The sequence below is a fragment of the Sciurus vulgaris genome, assembly GCF_902686455.1.
Source record: "Sciurus vulgaris genome assembly, chromosome: 16".
NCBI classification, from domain to species: domain Eukaryota; kingdom Metazoa; phylum Chordata; class Mammalia; order Rodentia; family Sciuridae; genus Sciurus; species Sciurus vulgaris.
In genome coordinates, this window is record NC_136477.1 from 58,111,445 (window position 1) to 58,135,257 (window position 23,813).

General features: G+C 40.4%; 1 protein-coding gene across 9 annotated transcripts in view; it reads right to left on the reverse strand.

The window, feature by feature from the left end:
• Positions 1-13,249, reverse strand: part of CADPS (calcium dependent secretion activator) — a 483,924-nt gene extending 470,675 nt beyond the window's left edge. For 3 of the 9 annotated variants that reach the window (XM_079114381.1, XM_079114376.1, XM_079114377.1), the window contains exon 1: positions 11,880-13,245. In XM_079114381.1, the coding sequence (XP_078970507.1) occupies positions 11,880-12,317 (438 nt within the window). In that variant the 5' untranslated portion in view covers positions 12,318-13,245. Of the gene's footprint in view, positions 1-11,879 lie in introns of all 9 variants that reach the window. The other 6 variants (XM_079114383.1, XM_079114382.1, XM_079114375.1 and 3 more) reach the window with 4 other exon arrangements.
• Positions 13,250-23,813: the final 10,564 nt, after the last annotated feature.

Below are 23,813 nucleotides of genomic sequence, written 5' to 3' on the forward strand. Positions count from 1 at the left end.
AACGTTAGTGCAAGCAAGCATGAGGGCCCAAAGAGGGACATCAGTGATGAAGGGGAAGAGTGAGGAGGAGATGATAGTTTTCTTAGGAGGAGCAGCATCAGGTCCAGCATGTCATTTCATGGTAAGGATGAGCAACGTTAGAGATTTAAAGATGAACTGCATGATTTGGCTTTGAGCAACTTAGTTATATAGGAGTGCCACTGAGCCGTTCATAGAGTTAGGAAATAAAGGAGAGAAGAATGGGGGGTTCAACATCTCTAGTCATGAGACAAATGCAAATTAAAACTACAATGAGAATCCATCTCACCACAGTCAGAATGGCAATTATCAAGAATACACGTAACAATAAATGTCGGCGAGGATGTGAGGAGAAAGATACACTCATACATTGTGGGTGGGACTGCAAATTGGTGCAACCACTCTGGAAAGCAGTGTGGAGATTTCTCAGAAAAATTGGGATGGAACCACCATTTGACTCAGTTATCCCACTCCTTGGTTTATACTCGAAGGAGTTAAAATCAGCATAGTACAGTGATGCAGCCACATCAATACTTATAGCAGCTCCATTCACAATAGTTAAGCTATGGAACCAACCTAGGTGCCAGTCAACAGATGAATGGATAAAGAAAGTGTGGTATGTAGACACAATGGAATACTACTCAACCATAAATAAGAATGAAATCATGGAATTTGCTGGAAAAATGAATGGAACCGGAGACTATCATGCTAAGTGAAATAAGCCAAACTCAAAAAACCAAAGGCTGAATGTGGATGCTAACACACAATGGGGGTGGGGGTGGATAGAAGTTCATTGGATTAGACAAAGGGGAATGAAATAAAGGGAGGGGGATAGGAAATAGGAAAGACAGCGGAATGAATTAAACATAACTTTCCTATGAACATATATGAATATGTGACCAGTGAAACTCCACATCATGTACAACCACAAGAATGGGATCCTAATGAGAATAAGTTATACTCTATGTATGTATGATATGTCAAAATTCACTCTATTGTCATATGTATCTAAAAATAACCAATAAAAAACATATCCAATAAAAAAAAGAATATGAGTAAGAAGATGCATGTTGCTGTTGAGTGGTCTGCAGCCATTTAGGGGAGATATCTTGAAGGTCAATAATGTTTCAAATGTCACCTGCTGGTCCATGCTTTCTGTAAACTTCTTGCTACTGGCCTTCATCATGGGAAAGCACTTGTACCAGAAGTTACATCAACTTCATCACAAAACTTCCTCCTGTTCAAGTCTACTTCATCCTGTTCAAGTCAACTGACAATATCTTGGCACCAAAACTTCCTCGCAGAACCAAGTAGGTGGTTGATTCACATTCTGGTCCAAGTTCCTCGTCTCACCATAAATCAGAACAAGGCGTTCACTGACTTTCAGCACCATGGACAGCCACTCCTTAAGCAGCACTAAGGCAGATGACCTGGCATCAGGGATCCCTGGTCTTTGGAAGAAGCCTAGGCTAGAGACAGAGATTGGAGAATTCTCAAACTCTCCAATATTAGCAACAGTCATTGAGTGGTGAGGTTGCCCAGAGAGAAGGTACAGAGACGAGAAGAGGGCTGCCCTACTGAAGTGCTACAACAGGGGGTGTCTCCACAACAGAAACATATTGTGCAAGGTGAGGAGTCTGCGGTCAGAGTGGCAGTGACTTGGTTCCTGAGGAGGGTGAGGAAAAAAACTCAGTCCCGCCTCTCCCCTCACTGTCTGCATTTCCCCGCCATCTTTGGTGTTCCTGGCTGTAGGCCCATCGCTGGCTCTCTGCCTTCTTCTCCACACAGTGTTCTCCTGTGTTCATGTCTCTGTGTCCAAATGTCCCCTTTTGATAAGGACACCAGCCATGATGGATCTGAATCCTCAAAGACCCTATTTCCAAACAAGGTCACCTCATGAAGTACCAGGATTTGTACTTTGGCATATGAATTTTGGGGGCACATCACCACTCCTAACAAGGGCCAATGACAGAGACCTGGAGGACACGATTGGGACACTCATCCCATTGTATCTTACACTATAGGCGCTCCTCAATTCCCCAACCAGACAGGTAGATTCCCAGAGGTCAGGAGGGCTGTCTAAAACATCTTTGTGTGTTGTGCCTCTAGGATCTAGTAAGTTTCTTGCACATAGAAGTGTCTCTAAACAACGTATAACATTGTCTGATGATGTATAACAAACAAACACTGAATATGGAAAAGTCCCCAAGAAATGTTTTGAACACAGTATGTTATGACACGTTGCCTTATAGACAACAGTTGCTATGCTTGTCAGAAAAAAATCGCCAAAGTAGATGTTCGAGATATATTTCAACTCATTTGCTTAAACAGCTCCGTGCCTACCATCCATACCAAAAGGCTGTTTTTCTGCAGAAGGCGTAATTATTTGCAAGAATTTTTCAATGTTTTCCCTTTGCTTTCTTAAACGGCACAGTGGATTCTCTGCATGTTTGCCAAAATCCCATTGTCTTTTTGAAAATGTTACAGCCCCTAGGGGGTTTACAGTTTAGCATGTGCTCCTGGAACACTTGGGGATAAAAAAAAACAAAAAAAAAAAAAAACAAAACAAAAAAAAAAACCAAAACTTAATTTCAAAGTATCTCAGAACTTTACTACTGTGATAGAAGTGATTTTGAGAACTACCAAAGATGAGTTGATAGTTTCCTGTCATAGTCTGCTGAAAAGCCAGCAGTACGTTATCAATTTTCTCCATATCTCTCAGCTTTACAATACCAGCTGGCAGATGGGAACACTTGAAGATTTGATAATTCAATGCATTTTTTCGAACCTTTCTCCCACTTGTTAAAATGAAAGGAATGATACAATAAAGGGGAATTTTCCCTTTGAGTAGTAGAAGGTATCAAGAAAAGGCCATACCTAAGAAGTAATTGTCCTTTTTCAAAATAGATATTTCATAATATTACATTCTTCTTACCATGTTCAATATGCAGTAATCCTATAGTTATAATTTATTTATATTCTAACTCCATCCAGAAGAGACCTTAAACAGCTTACAATAAAAGAACAGAAAATAATGCCAAAATCTCATAAAAGAATAAAAGTAGAGAAAAGAAGCATATTTATGTCTAAACACATAGAACTTACAGGCTCTGTGACTTAACTTTGACAATATTGTGACTGATGATATTTTAAGCAGCCAGTCGAGGTGGTGCATGCCTGTAATCCCAGTCAATCTGGAGACTGAGGCAGGAGGATCACAGGTTCAAAGCCAGCCTCAGCTATTTATAAAGACCCTAAGCAACTTAGTGAGAGCCTGTGTCAGAATAAAATATAAAAAGGGCTGGGGATGTGGCTCAGTGGTTAAGTGCCCCTGGGTGGTACCATAGTACCATAGTAATATGCATATATATATATATATATATATATATATACATACATACACACATACATAATCACTACTGTATAAATAAAAAGCAGCTTAACTTTCAGTATACTGCTCTTGACTGCCTTTTTCTTTCCCCCAGATAAAGCCAATGTAAATACAATAGAACACATATCCAACAAAGAAACTTAGTTCTCACTACAGCTCATTTTTGTTTTAATGTTTGCCCATTTAGACCTGCACTATGGTTCAGTTCAGATTTAGTTATCACAGGTGATTTGCAATTGTGCATGGCTTTTAAAAGGCTTTTGTCTATATTAGAACTAGAGGTTTGTCAGTTCTTGGTGTGAACAAGTCAAGTCTGGAGGTAATTGATAGCATGTTTCCATGGCACAAGTTATCTTGAAATCATTTGGTAATTGCTTCACCCTTCATGTTTAATGTTCTGAGAAGATTTTATTAAAGTAAGTTGGGTCTCCATAGTACAAGCAGTTTGTGTTTAAAACTCCCTCACCTCCTCTTCTTCAAAAGTTTATAGGAAATAAAGCATCAGTGTGGAGACTGAACATTTGCTGAGCACCTACTATGTGCGCAGACACTATTTAGGGGATGGGGAACCAAATGGAATACAATGACCCTGTCTCCGGGGTTCTTTTTTTAATTTTTTTTTTTTAGTTTTAGATGAACACAATACCTTTAATTAATTAATTAATTAATTTTTATGTGGTGCTGAGGATCAAACCCAGTGCCTCACATGTGCTAGCCAAGTGTTCTGCCACTGAGTCACAACCCCAGCCCATCTCTGGGGTTCTTAAAAGTCTGGTGAGAGAGATACACACGTATAAGCTAATTTTTTTGTGAGTTGGGAGGGTACTGGAGATTGAACTCAGGGACACTCAACCACTGAGCCACATTCCCAGTCCTATTTTGTATTTGCTTTAGAGACAGGGTCTCACTGAATTGCTTAGCGCCTTGCTGTTGCTGAGGCTGGCTTTGAACTTACAATCCTCCTGCCTCAGCCTCCCAAGTTGCTGGAATTACAGGCATGCACCACTGTGCCCATAGCATTTTAAAAAAAAAGATACCTGAATCAGGACCAAAATGTCAAGACTTGAAGAGGTAGGAGACCTACTCCGTAATAGCAGGAATAAGAAAGGCAGCAGAGGGAGCAAGCAATGCTGTGGGATGCAAGACCCTTCACTGGAGTCTTCTTCCTCTTGAAGTGGGATTGGCATCCACCATTGGACAAGTTGCCTGGCTGGCATTCCTATCCTTGCTACTTTTGTTCAAAGTGGGTTTTTAAAGCCAGAGAAATGGCCTGTTCTTTGTCTGAAGTAATACTAGTGAAGCAGCTCATCAGAAGAGGAAGGCAGGGACATCCTCTATCCTTGACCCCAGCTGGCTTGTAAAGGATGCTACAATCAAAACCACCTGCCTCCTGGGCCTGCTTATCATGTTGATGAGGATGATCATGACAGCAATGATGAATATCAGGCTTTCTATGGCCAGTACTTCATATATATTAATTTACTCAATCCTTTTACAGATAAAAAATAATACACAGCTACATATATCAACTTAGCCATAACAAGAGCTAATACTTCCAATGCACATACCATATACCAGACCTGTTTCTAAGAGGTCTGATTTATTATCTCAATTTCACAGGAACCCAATCATAGAGGTATCACTGCTCTCCCCATTTTATGGGAGGGTAAGTCAACTGAATCTCACACAGGTCAAATAAATTGCCCAAGATCACAGAGTCTCTAATGGGCTGGTACAGTTAGGAAGCAAACCCAGGCCTTCTAGATCCAGAGTCTAACACTTTAACTTCTCTTCTTCACTGTCTGTCAAGATTATCCATAGCAACAACCGGACTCAAACTATTGACTGCTCTCCTTGCCCTTTATTTCCTGTTAAAGAAAAGAAAAATAATTCCATCACTTGCTTGGACCGACAGATAAAGAAATAACAAGGTGATTCTGACCCTCGCTGCTTCAACTGTGCTGAAACAATAAATGTGATCCTTAACAAGGAAACTATTACAGTAGCCAGAAACAGCAGAGTTCCAAATCCAGATTATTTCCTAGGAGGCTTTACAGGGTCCAAGACTTGATCATTGATACTTCTTAAGCAATGGTAAGAAGAAATGGTGTTGACAAAAACCACAAGCTGCTGCCATATATATATGTGTGTGTGTTTGTGTGTGTGTGTGTGTGTGTGTGTACACACACACACACACATATATGTAATTAGAATATATATAATCTATTTCTGTATATATATGATGATATGTGTATGTATACTATATGATTTTCCTCTTGGAACAGTATAATTTAGTTAAATGTAATAAAGATTCCACTATTTAAGTGATGGCTGGGTAACCTTATTGCTATTACTTTTTGCAAATCTATGAAAACTTGGCCCTGGCCCTACAACATCTTCCAATTTTAAGAGAAGCCAGAAATCCACCATTAAAAAAAAAATGGAATATCTTGATAGCTTTAAATGTTGAGAACTAGTTCAAGATTTTGAAAAGTGTTCTGCAGACAAATCACCTCTATGACTCAGTTTGAGCCCATAGGCTACGGTTCACCCTCTCCTATGAGATTTGCCTTCTTCAAACCTTTTGAGATCTGATCTCCTCATCTGAAAATTTAGGCAGTTGGATTAGACGGATTCTAACTTCCATCTCTCACCAGCAGGGATTCTTTGAAGACCTTGCCTTATCTTGTAAAAACATACCAAATCCAGGGCTGGGGTTGTAGCTCAGTGGTAGAACGCTTGCCTAGCATATGCGAGGTACTGGGTTCAATTCTCAGCACTACATATAAATAAGTGAATAAAAATAAAGGTCGATCAACATCTAAAAAGAATATTGAAAAAAAAAACATACCAAATCCAAGTTTAAAGAACTGATAAGTCTTAGTCAAGAGTGAGCTCATTGTGCAGAAAGAACAATGAGCTATGACATCGGAAAGGGACCTTAGAAATCTCCTGGAGGTGGGGAACACCCCCATCTTCGAATGGTGAAGCAGTTACCCCAGCAACAAAGTGCCTACAACCAGCATTCCTTAGTGATAGTGTTGACGCTCCAATACAGGTTCCAATGTCCTTGCTTTTCCTCATCACCTAGCTTTTTAAAATTCTGTAGTCATTTGAACTTGTAGACCCAGCCATGCTGGCAGTCCACTCCGTGTGGGGCTTTTTAATTATACACACCAAGAAACTGCCTCACCCCCCCCCATTCTTTTCTTTCTGATTGGGCCACTTGAGTTGGGTTTCTGCCACTTGGAACCAAAATAATCTAACATTTCCAATCCAACAGGGACTCCACTCTACATGCTTGCTGCCTTCCACTCTTTTCCAGACTAGAGTACCTCCTTCTGCTTACACAAACTGTGCTGATTCTTGAAGGCCTGAATGAGCCTGTTTCCTTCATGATTTCCCCAGTATCACCTCCAATCTTTATGTATATATGCATACACTCTTTCCCCCTTCCCTAGTATAGTGCTTCTAATCAGCCTCTAACCATTAAATACTTTCCTTCTCCCAACTTATTAGACACATACATATATTCTCTTCCAAACTGAACCATAAACTCCCCTAAATCAGGAACCTGATCTCTCAGACATGTTTTGCCACCAAGCTTGGAAGAGAGCTTGATGCAGTGGGCTCCTGGTCACTTATTTAAGACTTAGTTGTACATTAGAACTCTCCTCATCTTCTCAGCTTCAGTTTTATAGATATCTGGCCCCAAATCAAATACTGGTAATATTTCAAAGTGATAGCCTATGATTGTGTATTGAATTTGCTTTTGCCAGGGAAAGATCTCTGAATCATTTGACTTTTATTACTTTACACAGTGCAATTCTTCAGGAATGAAAGATTTAATTTCCTTTGTCCTTCAGTCCAGTTTTAGGGAAGCATAAGGCTATTTCAGGTGTGTAATGAGGCAAGAACCTCTTTTATTACTTTTTCTATATTCTGCATCTTCAGAAAGTCTCTGCTAGTACCAGGGCATAACAGTTTCTTCTCGCTGCACCAAAGAGATAGAGGGGAAAATGTCAAAAAACATATTTAAATAATTCAATTCTCCTTCTGATGAAAAGAGAAACATGTAATTCTGTTGGAAGGAAATCTGGTTTAACAGTTATTTGGTTCTCTCAGAAGGTTAGAATATTTTATTTTTTGAATGCAAATCATATTTTGCATTGACAAAGCGAACCCTATGACTTTTGAATAGTGGAGCAAACCAAGGGCCTCAAAGTGTATCAGAATGAATCACTCTTATTGATTTAAATACACTCACATACACACACATAGAGTTAACCAGTACCAGGTCTTAAATTTTATGAAAAGTCCAGCTCTTGACTGGTGTCCAAATAAAGTTAAATAAGTAAATGAGTAAACATGGACTCTCTATGACTCAACATTAGCTGTACTTTCATGGGAAGGTTATAAGCTGAATCACATGGAAATGAGTAGCTTGAATTTATAACACATTCAGTCCAGTCATCGAGTCCTCTTGAATGAAATAGGAGTTGTCATAAAGTAGATATAATTTTGGGATTACTCCTTTCTACCATCATATAAACACCCGCACAGAGAGGTACAGGCGCACACACCTATTATGCAAGGAGAAGGCGGCTCATTTCAGATTGTTTATAATCCAGGCATAATGAATAATTCCCAATTAAAATTAATGGCCCTGTCAATCCAAATATTACACAGAATTGTTTACAATGCCTGCTTGTACCCGCCCTCAGTAACATCTATAAGTAGCTGGTTCACACGAGGTAGCCACCCATCACCGTTACTACACAGTTTAGAAACAGATGGTGTAGCTTTGCCATGCCAACTTCTAGGTATTCACTCTACCATTCTGACAAAAGAAGGGGAGAAGGGGGGGAAGCAAAGAACTGTAGTCATTTGTGAGTTGCTGAGATATAAATTGTGACTATATGGTGGGGATTTTTTGTTTCAGGTCATAAATGATGAACACCACCAAGTTATATTTAGATTCACAGAAATGCAAGCAAAATATACCTGTAAATGATAAAATAGGTCTTGCAAATAGTCTGTTCAGAGCCTTGTCTTATAGTGAAAAAGACTGTTGGAATGCCCAGATACCTTTTTTCTCCAGTAAAAGTGAAACCTAAGTAATTAACTATCAAAATTATCCAAATAATGACATCTTTTCTCCTGGCTCTGTTCCAATTGTTCTTCTTCCTTTTTTTCTTAATTTTTAAAAATTGTATTTGTCCTAATTAGTTGTACATGACAATACAATGCATTTATACATTTTGATAGATCATATATCAATCGAGTGTAATCTCCCATTCTTCTGATTATACATATTGCAGGATCACATCCCAATTGTTCTTTTAAGCTAAAATACTTCCTTTCTTCAGTTAGAATCACATAGCAAAACTGATAAAAGTCTTGCGTTCACATTTACCAGCTAACTGCCCAGTTCTCTCCTCATATTCCTTAGGAGGTTAGTACCTACATGTGCATGTTGACTATTTGGTTCCCAGAGGAAGAGGGGTAGACATAAAACCAAGTAGAAATAATCCTGGATAGAGAGGTACACTTGACATATTATCAGGGTGCTTCTGTTCTTATACTAGAATAGTTCTGACTAGTTTCTTCTGTTGAAAAGATAGGTTTTGGAATCAGAATGCCCTCTGTCTTAATTCTCATTCATTTACCTATCTGCATAGTGTTTTAGATAAACCACAAAACTCTTTGAATTTCAGTTTTCTCTTGGTAATTCACATATTGTTAGGGTTTTAGGAGAATTAAAAATGATTTAAAAAAAAACAGAAAAAGGAATTTAGATGAAAAGCAAGGAAATCTGAATAAACTATGGACTTCAGATATAATAGCAATGTATTGATAGAGGCTCCTTCGATTCTAACACTTACACCATACTACTTTCAGATATTAATAATAGGGGAAACTGGGTGTGGGGAAATGGAAACTCTCTGTAATTTTTTTTCCAATTTTTAGATAATCTAAAACTATTACTATAATATCAAGTTTATTTTAAAAAGATGATATAAGTATCTTGTACATAATAATAGGTGCTTAAAAATTGGTAGTCAGCATGATATAGAATTTAGTTTTATAAGGTGCATTATATTTTTACAATGTGATTTTTTTCTTTTCCTCAGTTCAGCAATTCCTTTTCATAGTTCTGTATCTTTGCCTTTCCTGTCGCCTACATCATTTTACTTCTCTCTGGATTTTTCCAGTTTATTTCCTAGTTTACAAGTAGTTTATATTTCTCCAAGGCTCATTTCAGCTCATCAATTCCACTTGCTGGCCATAATCTTAACACAATGATTATGGAAACTTTTCGATTACTTCTGCAGATCATTCATTAAAGAAAAAAATCAGAGTTTCAAGACTTTTATTTGGAGAATGAGCAAAACACCCTTTTCCAGAAATCCATAAAAAACTTCAAAATAGAACAAGGGGAAAAGCTTATTTTCTCTTATAAATGGGAAGATATATATGCAGCTTCCCAGTAGAGCCAACAGCCCCTGGGGTAGCTTTGCTGGGCTATATATTTAGCAATAAACTAAAAATAGTCTGACCAAAGGGCAATGTTATCAATCTGTCCTGGAGTCTCTCTGACGTTAAGGTCATGGGTTAAAACAGAGTCAGCTTGCCCCTTAAAACCACAGCTTTGAAAGCATTCAGGTAAAATATATAATCAGATCAGAAAAATATGACATGATGACCTTTGTCAGATGACTGAAGGTTCTGTTTGGAAGAACTGGGTCTTTGTGGGATTTTTTTTCTCTGTCACAGTGCTGGGTCAGAGAAAAGTCTGTTACTGCGACTTTATTAAATGAAAGTTTTTTTTTCTTCTTTTTTATTTTCATTGTGAAAGTATAGGACATCTTTGGTTGGTGCTGTCATTAACGGGATACATTGGAGATGAATTTGGTTCGTGCTATAAAGACACAATTACTGCAGTAATTCCAAGCTGAAATTTGAAATGTCGGGCCCTGTGGACCCAACATCTAACCTTAAACAAATACAAAAAACTTTCACTGCTCTGAGAATATTTTAGCTCTATGATACTCCAAAATACAGTTGAAAAAGTAAGGGGCCACTTTGGGAGTGGGGTGGAGATCCCAACTCTGTCAGTTACCCAGGAAATGAGTTTTATTTCTTAGTAAAACTGATATCCAAACTTGTGATGGCTGAAATAAATCGGCAGGGTTGGGTAATGTATGTACATATGTAGGCAAAACAAACAGAGGAATCTGTGCTAACTCAAGATAACGATGTAAGATAAATATGGAAAAATCTAGCACTCTACTACAGAAACATATAATTCAGACTTAAAAGACAGCAACGGAGAAATGCACTATTTTAAGACACTAGTCTCTTTGAAGAAACTAACCCTTTTGATGGGGTTAGAGTCGCCGGCTCACATCGCCCCTGGGGGACTTGACAGGCTTTCTTGCTAGCTCTGCTGTTGACTTTCTTCACTAACTCCACCTGGGCTCCTGATTGCTTCTCTGCTGGTCCCCCGCCACTGCCCCTCACCCTGCAATATGCACGCTCCCCTCCTTTCTTTGGAGAATAGGCGCTTTTTTCCTCCCCACATCAAAGGCTCGGAACTGCTTCAGCCTTGCCCCAGCCTCAGACACAAAAAGCTTTTTTGATGCCTATAATTGCGAGTTTTTTTGCAGCTGCACTTTGTGAAGCAGCAGGGTTTGGAGGGCCTCGGTGAGCCGGAAGGTGGCGGCGAAGTCACCTTGGGAAGAGAGGAGGGTCAAAGGGAAGAAAGGTGGAGGTGCTGACCCGGGAAGAAGGCCCACAAGGCGCGCCCCTACTCTGGGGTCAGTGTGAAAGGGCAAGGATGATTGGAAAGAACAACGGCCAGAGAGGAGCGGTGCCCTAGGGCCCTTAGGCGACCCTAGTTGGTGATCAGCTGACCTAGCTGGGAGGAGGGTGTCCTACGCAGAGTCTCAGGAAGCTTCGCCTTTCCGGCTTGCTTTCTCCCGCTTGTCCCTGAAGCTACTTCGTATCCTCCGGAGCCAAGCGCGGCTCGGAGGTGCTTTCCTCCCGGCACACCGGCGCCCCCACCTGCCGGGTGCCCCCGCCCGCCTAGCGCACGCCCAGGAGGGCGGGCCGGAGCTGAGCGCAGCCGCCGGCCGCTGGAGAGCGCTGGGAGCCCTGCAAGCTAGCAAGGCCTCTCTGGGCGCCGCGGGCTGCAAGTCATTCCCGAGGCTACGGGGTTAGACAGCGGGACCTCTTGCAGGGAGGCCCGGGCACAGGGCGCTGCGCAGCGCTTCAGGCCCCTCGCCGGTCTCAGCAACTCCTGGCTGGACTGGGCCTCGGGGAGAGAGCCTCACAGCCCCTCACTCCCAGGGCGCGGTCTCCACCTGCTTCGACTCCTCCTCGCCAGCTGCGCCGCCAGTTCCCATTGTTCGCCCCGCCCGCCTGGCGACGTCCGGGGCTGCTCCCTGGGCCTCCCAGGCGCACCTACCTTCTGCTGCCGCCGAGCCATGTCGGTGGGCTGTTTGGCGTTGAAGGGGTAGGCGATACAGCGCATCACGAACACATAGAGCTGCAGCCTCTTCTTCCTCTCTTCCTCCTCCTTCTGCAGCCGCTCTAACTCTTCCTTCTCCTTCTCGCTCACCACCGACGGGCTGGGGCTGGAGGGCCGGCCGCCGCCTGCTCGGCTGCTGGGCTGCAGCCCCCCGGCCCCGCCGCCGCTGCTCGAGCCGCCGCTCCCGCCGCCGCCTGCGCCCACCCCGGCCCCAGAGCCGCCGCCGCCCCCCATCCCGGCGCTCCCGGCCGAGCCTTCGCTGGTGCGGCTGGGAGACAGGCGCGCTCCGGACGCGGCCGAGCTGAGCACCTCCTTGCCGCTCTCCTCCTCCACGATCTCATCCGATTCCTCTTCGCTGGACGAAGGGTCCAGCATGGTGGCGCCTGGGAAGGGGGGTCCCGGGAGCCCCCGGTTTGGGGTGCAAAAGGTGGGGGGCGCTGGAGGCAGCCGGAGGTCGGCTCTCGCGGGTGGGCGCTTCTCCCCAGGTCAGGGAGCTAGCGCGCTGCTGCTCAGCCTCGGCCGCCGCGACTGCTTCCACCGCCTGGCGATCGCGAGCTGGGCTTAGACCCAGGAGCGCGAGGGGAGGAGGAGAAGGGAGAGGTGCGTCCGAGGATCCGAGGTGGGCAAGGGCGAGAATCAATTGCGAGCCCCAAGCCCGCAGCCGGATGCCATCTGCAGCCGCTGAAGGAGGCGCCTCCAGAAAAGATGCCGAGTGTTGCAAGCTGTCGATGCAGCCAAGAGCCGGAGAGGCATCTTGCCGATTGGGGAGGGAGCGGCGCTTACGTGTTTATTGGCTTAACTCTCCCGTGTCCGCGGCGTAAAGGGCGGCTGCAAAGGGCTTGGAGGCGGGTAGAGCGCGGAGCGTCCCCAAAGTCTGAGTCGCTGGCTGCGCTTCTGACCCTAATGCCTTCACGTCTTTCTTGCCCCCTCCCTTTCGAGGATATTTTTCTCCTTGATCCCCACTTCTCATTGCCTTGACCTCTCTTCCCCTCCAGGGGACAAAAAGTTCTTGGGGGAGGGAACAATAGAGAAACCAGGGGTGACTTTTACCAGCGGAGAACAGGCTGTCTGGAGAGGCCAAATCAAGAGGTGTCTGTCACTCAGGAAGTGTGCGAAATTTCATGCGGGAAAGAAAGGGTCGTTCTTCTAGCCCCAGTCTTCACGCCTGGGCTGTGGGGGCTGGGCAGCAAGTTTGTCCCACCCGTGAAAACTCTGATTCCAGCAATTTACTACGCATACGCCCACTCTAATTAAAATACAAGGGAATCAAATTTTGAGTGTTTTGGTGAATCGACCATGCAGTTCAACTTCTTAAGTGGAACCCCTGCTTTTGCCAACCTCCCTAAAGCTATGATGAACATTCTTCAGTTCCCGAGAACTGAGATTACTTTATGCTGTGATGAACCTATACCAGAGAAAAAGCAAGGTTTCTTGTCATTCAACCCTTTCTTCATCCCTTTTGGCTCGCTGGAGTAAGTAAGCCAAGGAGTGGGCCCCCCAGATGAGAAAAACACACTCCAAGAATTCAGCAGCGTTCGCATCCTAATGCACCGATTCCATTGCACTGTCTTCGGCCCTTTCTGTGGGGTAATGTTAATACCGAGCTGCGGATAGTCTTTCCTTCCCCTGATTCCTTTCACTTAGGCCTATAAACCCGGCACAGGGGAGCTGACCAGCGTGCTGAATCTAATCAGTGACCTGCAGATGAATGGAAAACAAACCAGTACCCTCTACCTGTGTTTCTCAGGCTGTCTGGAGACCTCTCTCCATCTCCCCGCACCCCACGTGCTATATTTATGTGTTTTCTAATTATCTGTGGATGCTCTTGGGAGGTACTGTAAACGTATAGCATTAGTTATGTTTACAACACAACAATCTATGTGTTTTCCAATTCACCATAAGTTTTACCATAAACTTTGATAGTCAAATGAAATTTCTGGCTAACCTATTTGGGACCCGAAAACAAACTCTAAATAACATCCAATTTCACATACACTCCAAAAATAGTTTGATTTTTTTGAATTAAGTAATATACAGATGATTTATATTCGACTTCACTATCCTCTCACTTCAAGGACATGTTTTACATCCATTATGCATTTTGTATCAACTTAAAATATTTTTGAAAATTGAAAAATGGGAATTTCTAAAATTTAGCAGTCCTTGCTTTTTAATCGTTCTAAAGAAGTAAAAGATGCTCAAATAATGTTTTACTGGTTTCTCTGGAACAGACTATTACTATATTTTAATAGTGATGAGTAGGCCAATCAATCATCAACAGTCTTTATTTGGTATTTTTTTAAAGGAACATTATTTTAGATGCTTGGCATAGATGGAAATCTTAGGAAACAGTCTCTTCAAGAGGCTATGATCTCCTTTGGGAGAAGAAACATAAACATGTGGAAAAGATTGACAGCATTATTTTAAGTCAACATATCAACAAATCCAGGTTAGCAACTGCCAAAAGATTGCATGGATAAAGCAACGTGGAATGGAAGGGAATCATTCTTCTTTCTCCAAAAAAGAGAGTGAAATCATAAAGGAAAGAACCATATGAATGAGTGATAAAAAGAGAAAATGTTACAAAGGGAAGAGGTGGTTTGCAAAGTCATTATGATCCAACAAGGTACTATGTAAAGTATGGAATTCTGTAGAAATAGGGTAAGGGTAAGTAAGGGTGAGTCGAATAGAAAAGAGTGAGTTGAAATATAATTCATTTAGCCAAACAGAGGGACAGTGGTTAGGGCTTAAATAAATAAATTCAGTTAGCCAGAGAATACATGATGATTTGGGGAGGAGGTGCTACTGAAGGCCAAAAGCCATTTAATGATTAAATATTCCATCCTTAAGCAATTTTAGGCATTTAAATATTCTCAAATGGTGGCAGAGTGACCATGAATTCTGTCTGTAGAACCATTCAGAATTTCTCAAGTGCTGTAATAAAATTTTGCTTGGTTTTGTATCTTAACAAATTTGTTTGGGGTTATATGTTTTTTCCAATTATAGTCATTAATATAGAAGCTCAATCTCCACCACTTGTTACTCATATAAACCTACAATTTGGACATTATATATAACATTGTTTAGATAAATCTAATAATCTTACCCACCCCCTTAAGAGTATCAAAGAGGTTTAACCAGATTTTATCAGAAATCCTTTTATAACATTCTTTTCAAATGATATGCACTGCTTTTTTAAACATACACCCTTTCAAAGGTATTTCTTACTTTAGCCAAAAGTAGTTTGATGTTCTTGTAGATATTGTAAATCTTTGTTAGCGCTGAAGATAGGAAATGCCAACCATAACATCATAAGCAACTAAATCGGGAGTCACGGCCTCTCCAAATGCACATTCTGATAAATAAAGAAGAATATAATCCCACAACACATCCAAAGGCTCTTAAATTTCATATGCCTCTTGTTAATATCCATGTTCTTATAAAACGTACAATTCTACCAGGAATTACAATACAGTTATGCATTCATCTCCTCAAACACGCTATTTTCAGTACTGCGCATCAGTCCCCCACATCTGTTTTGTCTTTGTGGGAAATGTGGACAACCCCAAGGTAATGGAATAAATTTTAGCCATCCACGTGGAGACTATATCATAAAAGTAGAAGTTGTCACACTGAATATGCTAATCCTCTTCCCCTGAAAATGAAATCTAGAAGAAATAGAAATGACAGCGACATGAAACCAGGAATTTCACAGGTAAACCTGGATGATCTCCATTTTCCTCTGACAAGTTTGTCATGACTCTGTAAAAGGCCACACGTTTGAGGGACTAGCAGACTTATGGGCAATTGATAGACATTTTAGTGGAAAGAGGTCACCACTCTCACTCGCAAAACGTGTTTCAAACAACTGCATTGGTCCCCATTTTAATGTTTTTGTGGGTTTGTTACTAGAAGACAGACTTTAGCCAAGTTCAATGTTCTTTAAAAAATCTTAATCTATTTCATACCCTAGACATAATCTTCTAATATTTTCTAAGATATTTAAATTATAAGAATAGCTCATGAGATTCAAAAAGGATTTACTTGAACCTTATGGTTCAAGTTAATGCCAGAGGTCATCAAGTAAAGTGCTTGAATCTCAACTCAGGCAGTTCTGCCTGAGCCACCTAATAGCAGTCATGCTGAGCAAATGATGTAAGGACTCAGACTCAATGTTCTCATCTGTAAAATGGAAGGCAGTAGTACTTCCTTGTCTTGGAATGCAAAAGAATTAAATTAGATGGCATAAAAAGTAATATTGAACAGATTTTTAGCTTTAAATATGCTTTTCAAATGATGGGAGAGGAATTTGGAATAAAAGTGATGAGAAAATTGAACACAAATAAATGGAAGGCAAACACAAAGTAAAGCATCAAACAATCCAAAAATAGTCATTCCTAAATAACAGGATATTTGCTTATTTACTTAATTGAACCCTCTCTTGTTTTTGATAGTTTTTCTGGAGGCTTAGAAAATGGTCTGTTTTGTTTTAGAAACCTACTTTTTATCATTACTCTTTATCATACAATGATTCTTTCTAAAGTGAAGTAGGTAAGAATGGAATTAAAGGATAATCATAAGACTGAAAAATAATAGAATCAAACCACAAGAAAACATCTTTCACTTCAGGCAACAAAACATGTTTTGGAATGATAGATAATACTACTTGTAAGAATTGGTCCTGAAAAACCACTCTTATTACTTAAGAAGATGAAAAAGAAAAATGGAACAACACACTGTATAATAAATATTTAACTTGAATTCTGAAGACTGTTCACAAGGGTAATCATGTTTCTTGGGTATACAATTTCTTTTAATAGAAGTGGGAGCTAGATGTGGTTTGGACTGAAATGCAGTTTATGCAGTTATGCAGTATTTACATGGACAAGATGAAGGAGTTTGTCATTTTGTATTGACTGGCATAGAGTGACATGACAGCAGATATGATGGGAAAAATACCCAAATAACTGTTTCCATATGATATTAGGCAGATAATTTCCCCAATTAGCCCAGTTTTCCAATTAGCTTTGCCTTGATAAATACGGGGAAGATTATATCTCTGGCTTTTCAAAAGAATTCTCTGAGTTGGTTGGGTTTTATTTAATTGCTTTTACAACTATAGCCTCAAAGTTCCACAGGTTTTAGACTGGAGGCCTTTCTACAGATTTTACATAGGAATGAATAAAATGAGGGCGTTTTCATATTAACACATTTCAATTTCATTTAACTGAAAAAGGGGGATTCCTTAATTTAGGCTGCCCTAAAATATATAGATGTTACTTAAGGTTTTGGAGAAAGAAACCGGGTAGGAAAAGGAAATTGAAAGAGGCCTTAATAAATGAAGGGAAATAATAAAGTAAGTACAAGTGCCTATCAGGGAATAGATGCTGTCATCTGGGTTATGGGTGAACAGGGAAAGCTCATTGGGGCAAATATTCTAAACTAGCTTTAGTTATCTATATGTCCAACCAATCCAGGACAGGGGCCATAGATTAAGGCCTCAGCTCTGAGCAAAATGCTTTTCTTCTTAGGGCGATTGCTGACTCTGACTCTTCTTCCATGGGAGAGTTCACTCTTCCAGCCCATTGTGTGGGAGAAATCCCTATTCTCCTCTTGTTCTTTTCATTAACAACAACTTTCAGTTCCAATTTGGTTTCAAAAGAATGTTTAAGGAGATGCTGACATCTTGCTATTTTACCCGTACGTAGAAGACATACCTCATGACTGACCATGAGAAGCCAAGACTTCTGTAAGAACTTGGGGTTGCATTATGATGGTATTTGTATTTTTCAACCAGGTACTTAGTAGTATATAAAACTTATTTTTCATTGTCCTTCATCCAAAGTACATCTTGAGAGTTAAAAAAACAAAAAACAGTTGCCTATACAAATCACAATGCCATTATGATGATAGTTGGAACAGGGCTCCATATTCCCCTAACCCAGAACTTGGATAAAGCTAGAGTGAGTCACCTATCTTAGGTCTTACATGTAAGCAGAATCTCTACCTTCATCAGCCAGAATTCATATCTTCCTATTATACTGTTCTCTGATCCACTGCAGGGTGTAGAAACTGAAATAATTAGTACAATCCGGCAAACCTGACAAAAGGAACAAAATGGTGTGTCCCAAGATAGCAGATCTTGAATCTCTTCACCCCACTCATACAGAAGAAGAGAATATGTTTTAGTCAGCTTTTTGGCCCCTGTGACCACAAGACCAACAAGAACAAGGTTTCAGAAATATCAGTCTACAGATGGCTGACTCCATTATTCTGGGCCTGAATTGAGGCAGAATATCATGGTAGAAGAGCAGGGTGATGAAAGCAGCTCAGGACATGGCACCAGGAAGCAGAGAGAAAGAGAGGGAGGGGGAAAGAGAGAGGAAGGGGGAGAGAATCACCAGGAACAAAATACATAGGCCAAAGGCATGCCCCCAGTGACTACATTCTCCAGTTATACCCCACCTGCCTACAGTTACCAGCCTTTATCCAAATGCACTGATTAGGTTAAGATTGTTATAACCCAATTATTTCACTTCTAAACTTTCTTGCTTTCTCTCACACATGAGCTTTGGGAGACACCTCATATCTAAACCACACACACAAAAAAATAGAAGATAGATATATGTGAGTGATGATTTTTTTTTTTTTTTTTTTTTTTTTTTTGTGGTGCTGGGGATTTGAACCCAGGGCCTTGATGCTTGCAAGGCAAGCACTCTACCAACTGAGCTATATCTTCAACCCCCTGAGTGATGAAATTTTTAATGCTCAAATACCTATGCACTAGTAAACATGCCTCAATCAGAGAAGTCACCCGATAGATATGATTACTCTTCCTTCTTCTTGAGAAGGTGATAGAAGAGGGTGGAAAAATGGGTTGGCAGAGAGTCAGAAGCCTGCCTTGGAAAGGGATATTTATTTTTTCTCACCCAACTCTAGGTTGTCCTCTAAAATAAGAGAGAATAACAAGAGAAAAATATGCACATTTATTAAATGTAAATTTTACATGACACAAGAGCCTTCAGAAATGAAGACCCAAAGAAACACAGGAAGCCATATATGTTTATCCCTAGGTTCCATGAAGTGTAGACATAGAAAAGTATAATGGGACAAAGGGAGTCTGAGCTTAGAGTAGTATACTGGGGGGAATTCAGCATAACCTCTTGGTCCTGATTGTTTTCTGTGTCCCCATGTCCTTGAGAGACAAGGATATTCCTTACCTCCAGGCATACAGTGTAAACCTCTCAGTTGAGGTCTTATGACTTGCTTTAGAGGAAGTCAAGAAAATGTCTTCATGGCCTGCTATATAGGAGAAGAGTGGGGGAAGGTGAACTTGACCTCCCTACTCCTGCTGTTTTTTCAAATACCAAGGTGCCAAATTTGGCACCTTGTATCATGTATCATGTATCATGTATCATGAACTCCTTCACCTTTCTCCCTTTAACATCACAACACATTACCACTTCTCACCAAATGGCTCAGGCTCTTCCACTTCTTATTGTTGTGCAACCAAGAATATGGAAGATCCCCTGTACCAATCACTCAAATGTGGATTTCTCTCCATCTTTGGTGGTGGTTTGCAATGCTGGTGCTATTTTTGGCAATATTATTGAATGAGATAGAAAGCTAATGTACATCATCACAAGAAAGCCTAACCCATAGCAAACTTCTGGTTAATGCCAATGGAGATGGAGATGCTGTGGACAACAATCTTTTATTCCCAATAACAAATCTGAGCCCCTTTTTTTGGAAAGGGGATGAGTACATTGTTTACTAAGGAGGAAATTTTGACCCTTATGAGAAAGGCCACTTAGGACTTGCAGTCTGCTATAGGCTATGAAGATCAATGCAATGGCTACAACAGAAGTCTTGGAAGGGGTTGCATCTCTGCTGTAGAGAGTTAATACCTGTTTTTTCTTCACTCACTCTGATGTGCTAGCCTACTCCTACATTTTTAGAAGGTACCAGCAGAACAAGGAGACTGAAATAAAGAACAACCACAAGTAGTTAGACTGGAAGAGTTGAACAGAACTATATTTGAGGCTGGGTTCAATGTTGCATGCCTATAATCCCAGCAGTTCAAGAGGTTGAGGCAGGAGGATCAAAAGTTCAAAGCCAGCCTCAACTGAGGTGCTAAGCAACTCAGTGAGACCCTGTCTCTAAATAAAATACAGAAAAGGGCTGGGGATGTGACTCAGTGGTCAAGTGCCCCAAAGTGCACTCCCTGGTACCCCACTCCCTAAAAAAGTTTATTTGGACAGGTTCATCAACTGCCATAGAGATCGTTCCACATCTTTCTTGCAGCGCACTACTTTTATCATAACATATAAAATATAGATTCTCCTTGGACTGGTGAAAACCAATCTCTATTTCAATCAGGTCATCACAGGAAAAGCAATGAACAGTAGAGAATATTCTGTGATCAGAGTCAACTCACAGTGGAGACTGCAAAAGTTAGACCTAAATCATATGATCTTATCTTTTCTTCCATTATTATTGATACTGCCCAACAACTTAAGAGTTCTGTGAGACCTTGCCAAGCATTTAAGCAGCACATTTACCATACAGTGGTCATAACCCATTGATTATGTGATTTATTTATTATTGATTATGTTATTTATTATTGATTATGTGATTTTTTTCACAGAAAAAAAAGATGTGGAAAATGGAAAACATGATTCCTGCAGGCAACTGGTTGTGTCATCACACAAAACAGAGTAAGCCCTTTCCCTCCTGTATACACATGCATAACCTCTGGTGACATCACGGGTGGTGGGGATGACCTCGTCATAGAAAAACTCCATCCCATGTATTCAGGGCATTTGGGGCATCTGAGTTTTCAGTATCTTACTGACATTTTATAAATTGGGTAATAAAAAGTGAATGTTCAATTGTGCCCAAACTTGATACAAAATATGTGATTTTAAAATTGATTTCCTAAGGGAGTCACTCATTGCAAAATAGAAGAGACATTGTAACTTGTTAGGATTTTAGGTTTTCCCCTAAATTTGCTCAGGAGGATTCGCCTGTAGGTGATAAAGGACACTCCTGACATCCCCACCACATGTTTTTATTCCACAATTACTCACACTGTCCCAAAGTCAAGTACCTGACTTGTTTGTTCCCATAATTACGCTTGCTATTACCCTGCTTTATGTATTGATTTTTAATTTTTACAGCCGTAGCTCACTGGATAAACTTGTCCACGTAACTCCTGTTGTATTCATGTAGTTGTTTCTAGAAAGAAAAAGAACAGTAGAACAAAGAGAGGGGAAGGGGTAAGGGGGTAGGAATGATAGTAGAGTGAAACAGACATTATTACCTCATGTATAAGACTGATGTGATCTTGCAACATGTATAATCAGAAAAATGGGAGATTATACTTCATTTATGTATGATCTATCCAAATGTATAAATGCACTCTACTGTCATGTACAACAAATTAGGACAACAACAACAAAAAAAAATCTAAGAAAACACTCAATTTTCCTTAAAAGGTATAAATTGTACCTTTGGAATCAGACAGATTTGGATTCACATATTGGTCTGGAGCTGTATGACCCCCAGCTATATGACCTTGGAAAATATAGTAGATTCTTTGATTCTTAGTTCTTTAATCTTGAAATGGACAATAAAACATATATGGTTTTTGAGAAGATGAATCAAGTTAATGCATCTCAAATGCCCAGGACAATGTCTGCAATATGTCCAGGAAATGGAGGCTATTATCAATATTATGCATAAATTTATGTCCCACTGAATAGCAGAACTAGAAGAAGAGGTATATCCAGCATTTGCCTTCTGCAGAGAGGTCAGATCCTATTGAAGAAGCTTCTGCAAAAATTCCACTTTGTTATCAAGAATTCAATTTTCCATCTCTGCATAAAGAGCTTCATTAGAGAAAGCTTATAAAAATACACGAAGTTATCATTCTATATTTTATCAAAATTCATCTCAGGAAGAACTTATTTGCCAATTGACCACAAAATAAGATGTTATAACCAGACTGGTAATGAGGTTGACATTCTTGGAAGAAAAAAAAAAAAAAAAGTAAGAAAGAAAAGGCCATTCAAACATTGCTTTTTGAGGGCTCAGCTAAATAGCCTTCATAAAGAACTTCCACTAGCTAGTATTTGCATAACAAAAAGATTCCCCCACCTTCCTATAGTTTTATTTGCAAATTCCAAGTGGAATATTTATTAAAGTCTAGATGCAATTAAGCCTTTTGTGAAACGTGTGTTTGATCATGAATAGGGGTGAGTCAGAAAGTCTGTGAACGAGACTTAGTTATATAAGGGAAGTATATAAGAAAGCAGTCTCATATTTAGCAATGACATTCAAATGACAAGAAAAAGAGACAATTTGGAGTACGATGAAGTTTTCCATTGAGTATGTTCATTGCTAATCTTGGCTTCTTTGTTTATCGCTCTCATTAATTCAGCTAACTAACATATGCTGATGTTGGAAGATTTGCTTATAAAGTGGTGATGAGAAAGGTAGTCTTGCTCTAACCTAATCTGTCTGGATTCTGAAAGTGCTTTCATATGAAAGGAAATATAGTGAGTCTTCAAATAGCAGAGCTCGTTTCATTAACATAACAAAAACCTTGCTTCAGATTACTACAGAAATACGCCATAAAGTCTAAGCTTTTTATTTCACTCCAGAAACTTAAAAGGAAGTCAGCTCTCACCTCTATTATTGTTCTGAATTAGGAATTCTTTTAAACTGTCTGTATTTTACTACCAATATCTCCAAGAGGTGGTTCCCAAAGGATTTACCCAATCCGAAGAGGGATTTGATAGGGGAAAGAAACTGTCAATCATGATGCCTCTTTAAACCTAAAGAAAGGTATATTAATCAAATAATCTGTTCATTTAAAGAAACCTCAATTAATGAGATAATTTGTTCATTATTCCAAGGAAACCAGAGGAGACCTATGCGTTTGAATGATTTGACTGAGTAAAAGACAGCAAAGTTCCTATTGCTTTGGTTTTGTAGATTTAAATTTCTCCATGTATTTTATTTTTCTGCCACCTGACCTTATTTTCTTTTGCAACAGCAAAACAAATCAACTTGAGAGGAAGAGGGAAGGAAAACAATAATCTATGTTTTCATGTTCTGGGATTATTTGATTCCCTGGTAGGCTTGTCTTGCTTACTTATAATGATAGCAAAATATTCATAATTTAAAAATTGGCAGGAAATGAAACTGCAATCCTTCTGTCCCTGTTGGAACATATCAGGGAATCAGGATTTTCTCCTACCCCAGAGATTCCTTTCAGCATGTGCCAATTTTAAAGCCTGAGCATGATAAGTGACAAGAATTATATGAGAAACCATACAGTGAGCCAAGAGTTCTGGAGTATGCACCTTCAAAGTCAATTCCGGGACCTCAGATGCATTTCGATTCTGCTAATTGAAATGTGGATATGTTAGTAGCATTGCCTGTCCCTGAAGTTAGATTTGGTGAGTAGGGGCACTGATAATCCTTACCACTTAAGACAAGTGTATGGGTACTTGTTAACCCTTGACCTAGAGTTCAATTCTTTTTTTTTTTTTCATTGATTTAACACACACATGTTGAACCCCTATTATGTACCACCTTCTGGGCTACATCCTGAAAATGCCAAGTGAAACGGGCCAAGTTTTCTGCTTCCAAGATCACAGTCTGATTTGGAACACAGGCAATAAAAGGAAGAAAAGATAATGCCCTCTGGAACATCCCATGACGGAGCTATGATGTGGGTGTTGTGGGATCCCCTAGAAGAATGGTAAGAATGATAAGGGGCGATGGGCCAATAGGTGAGAAAGACGGAAACTGTACCCAAGGAGGACTCTGGGGAATCTGTCTCTGCTGAACTAGCCTCTGTGA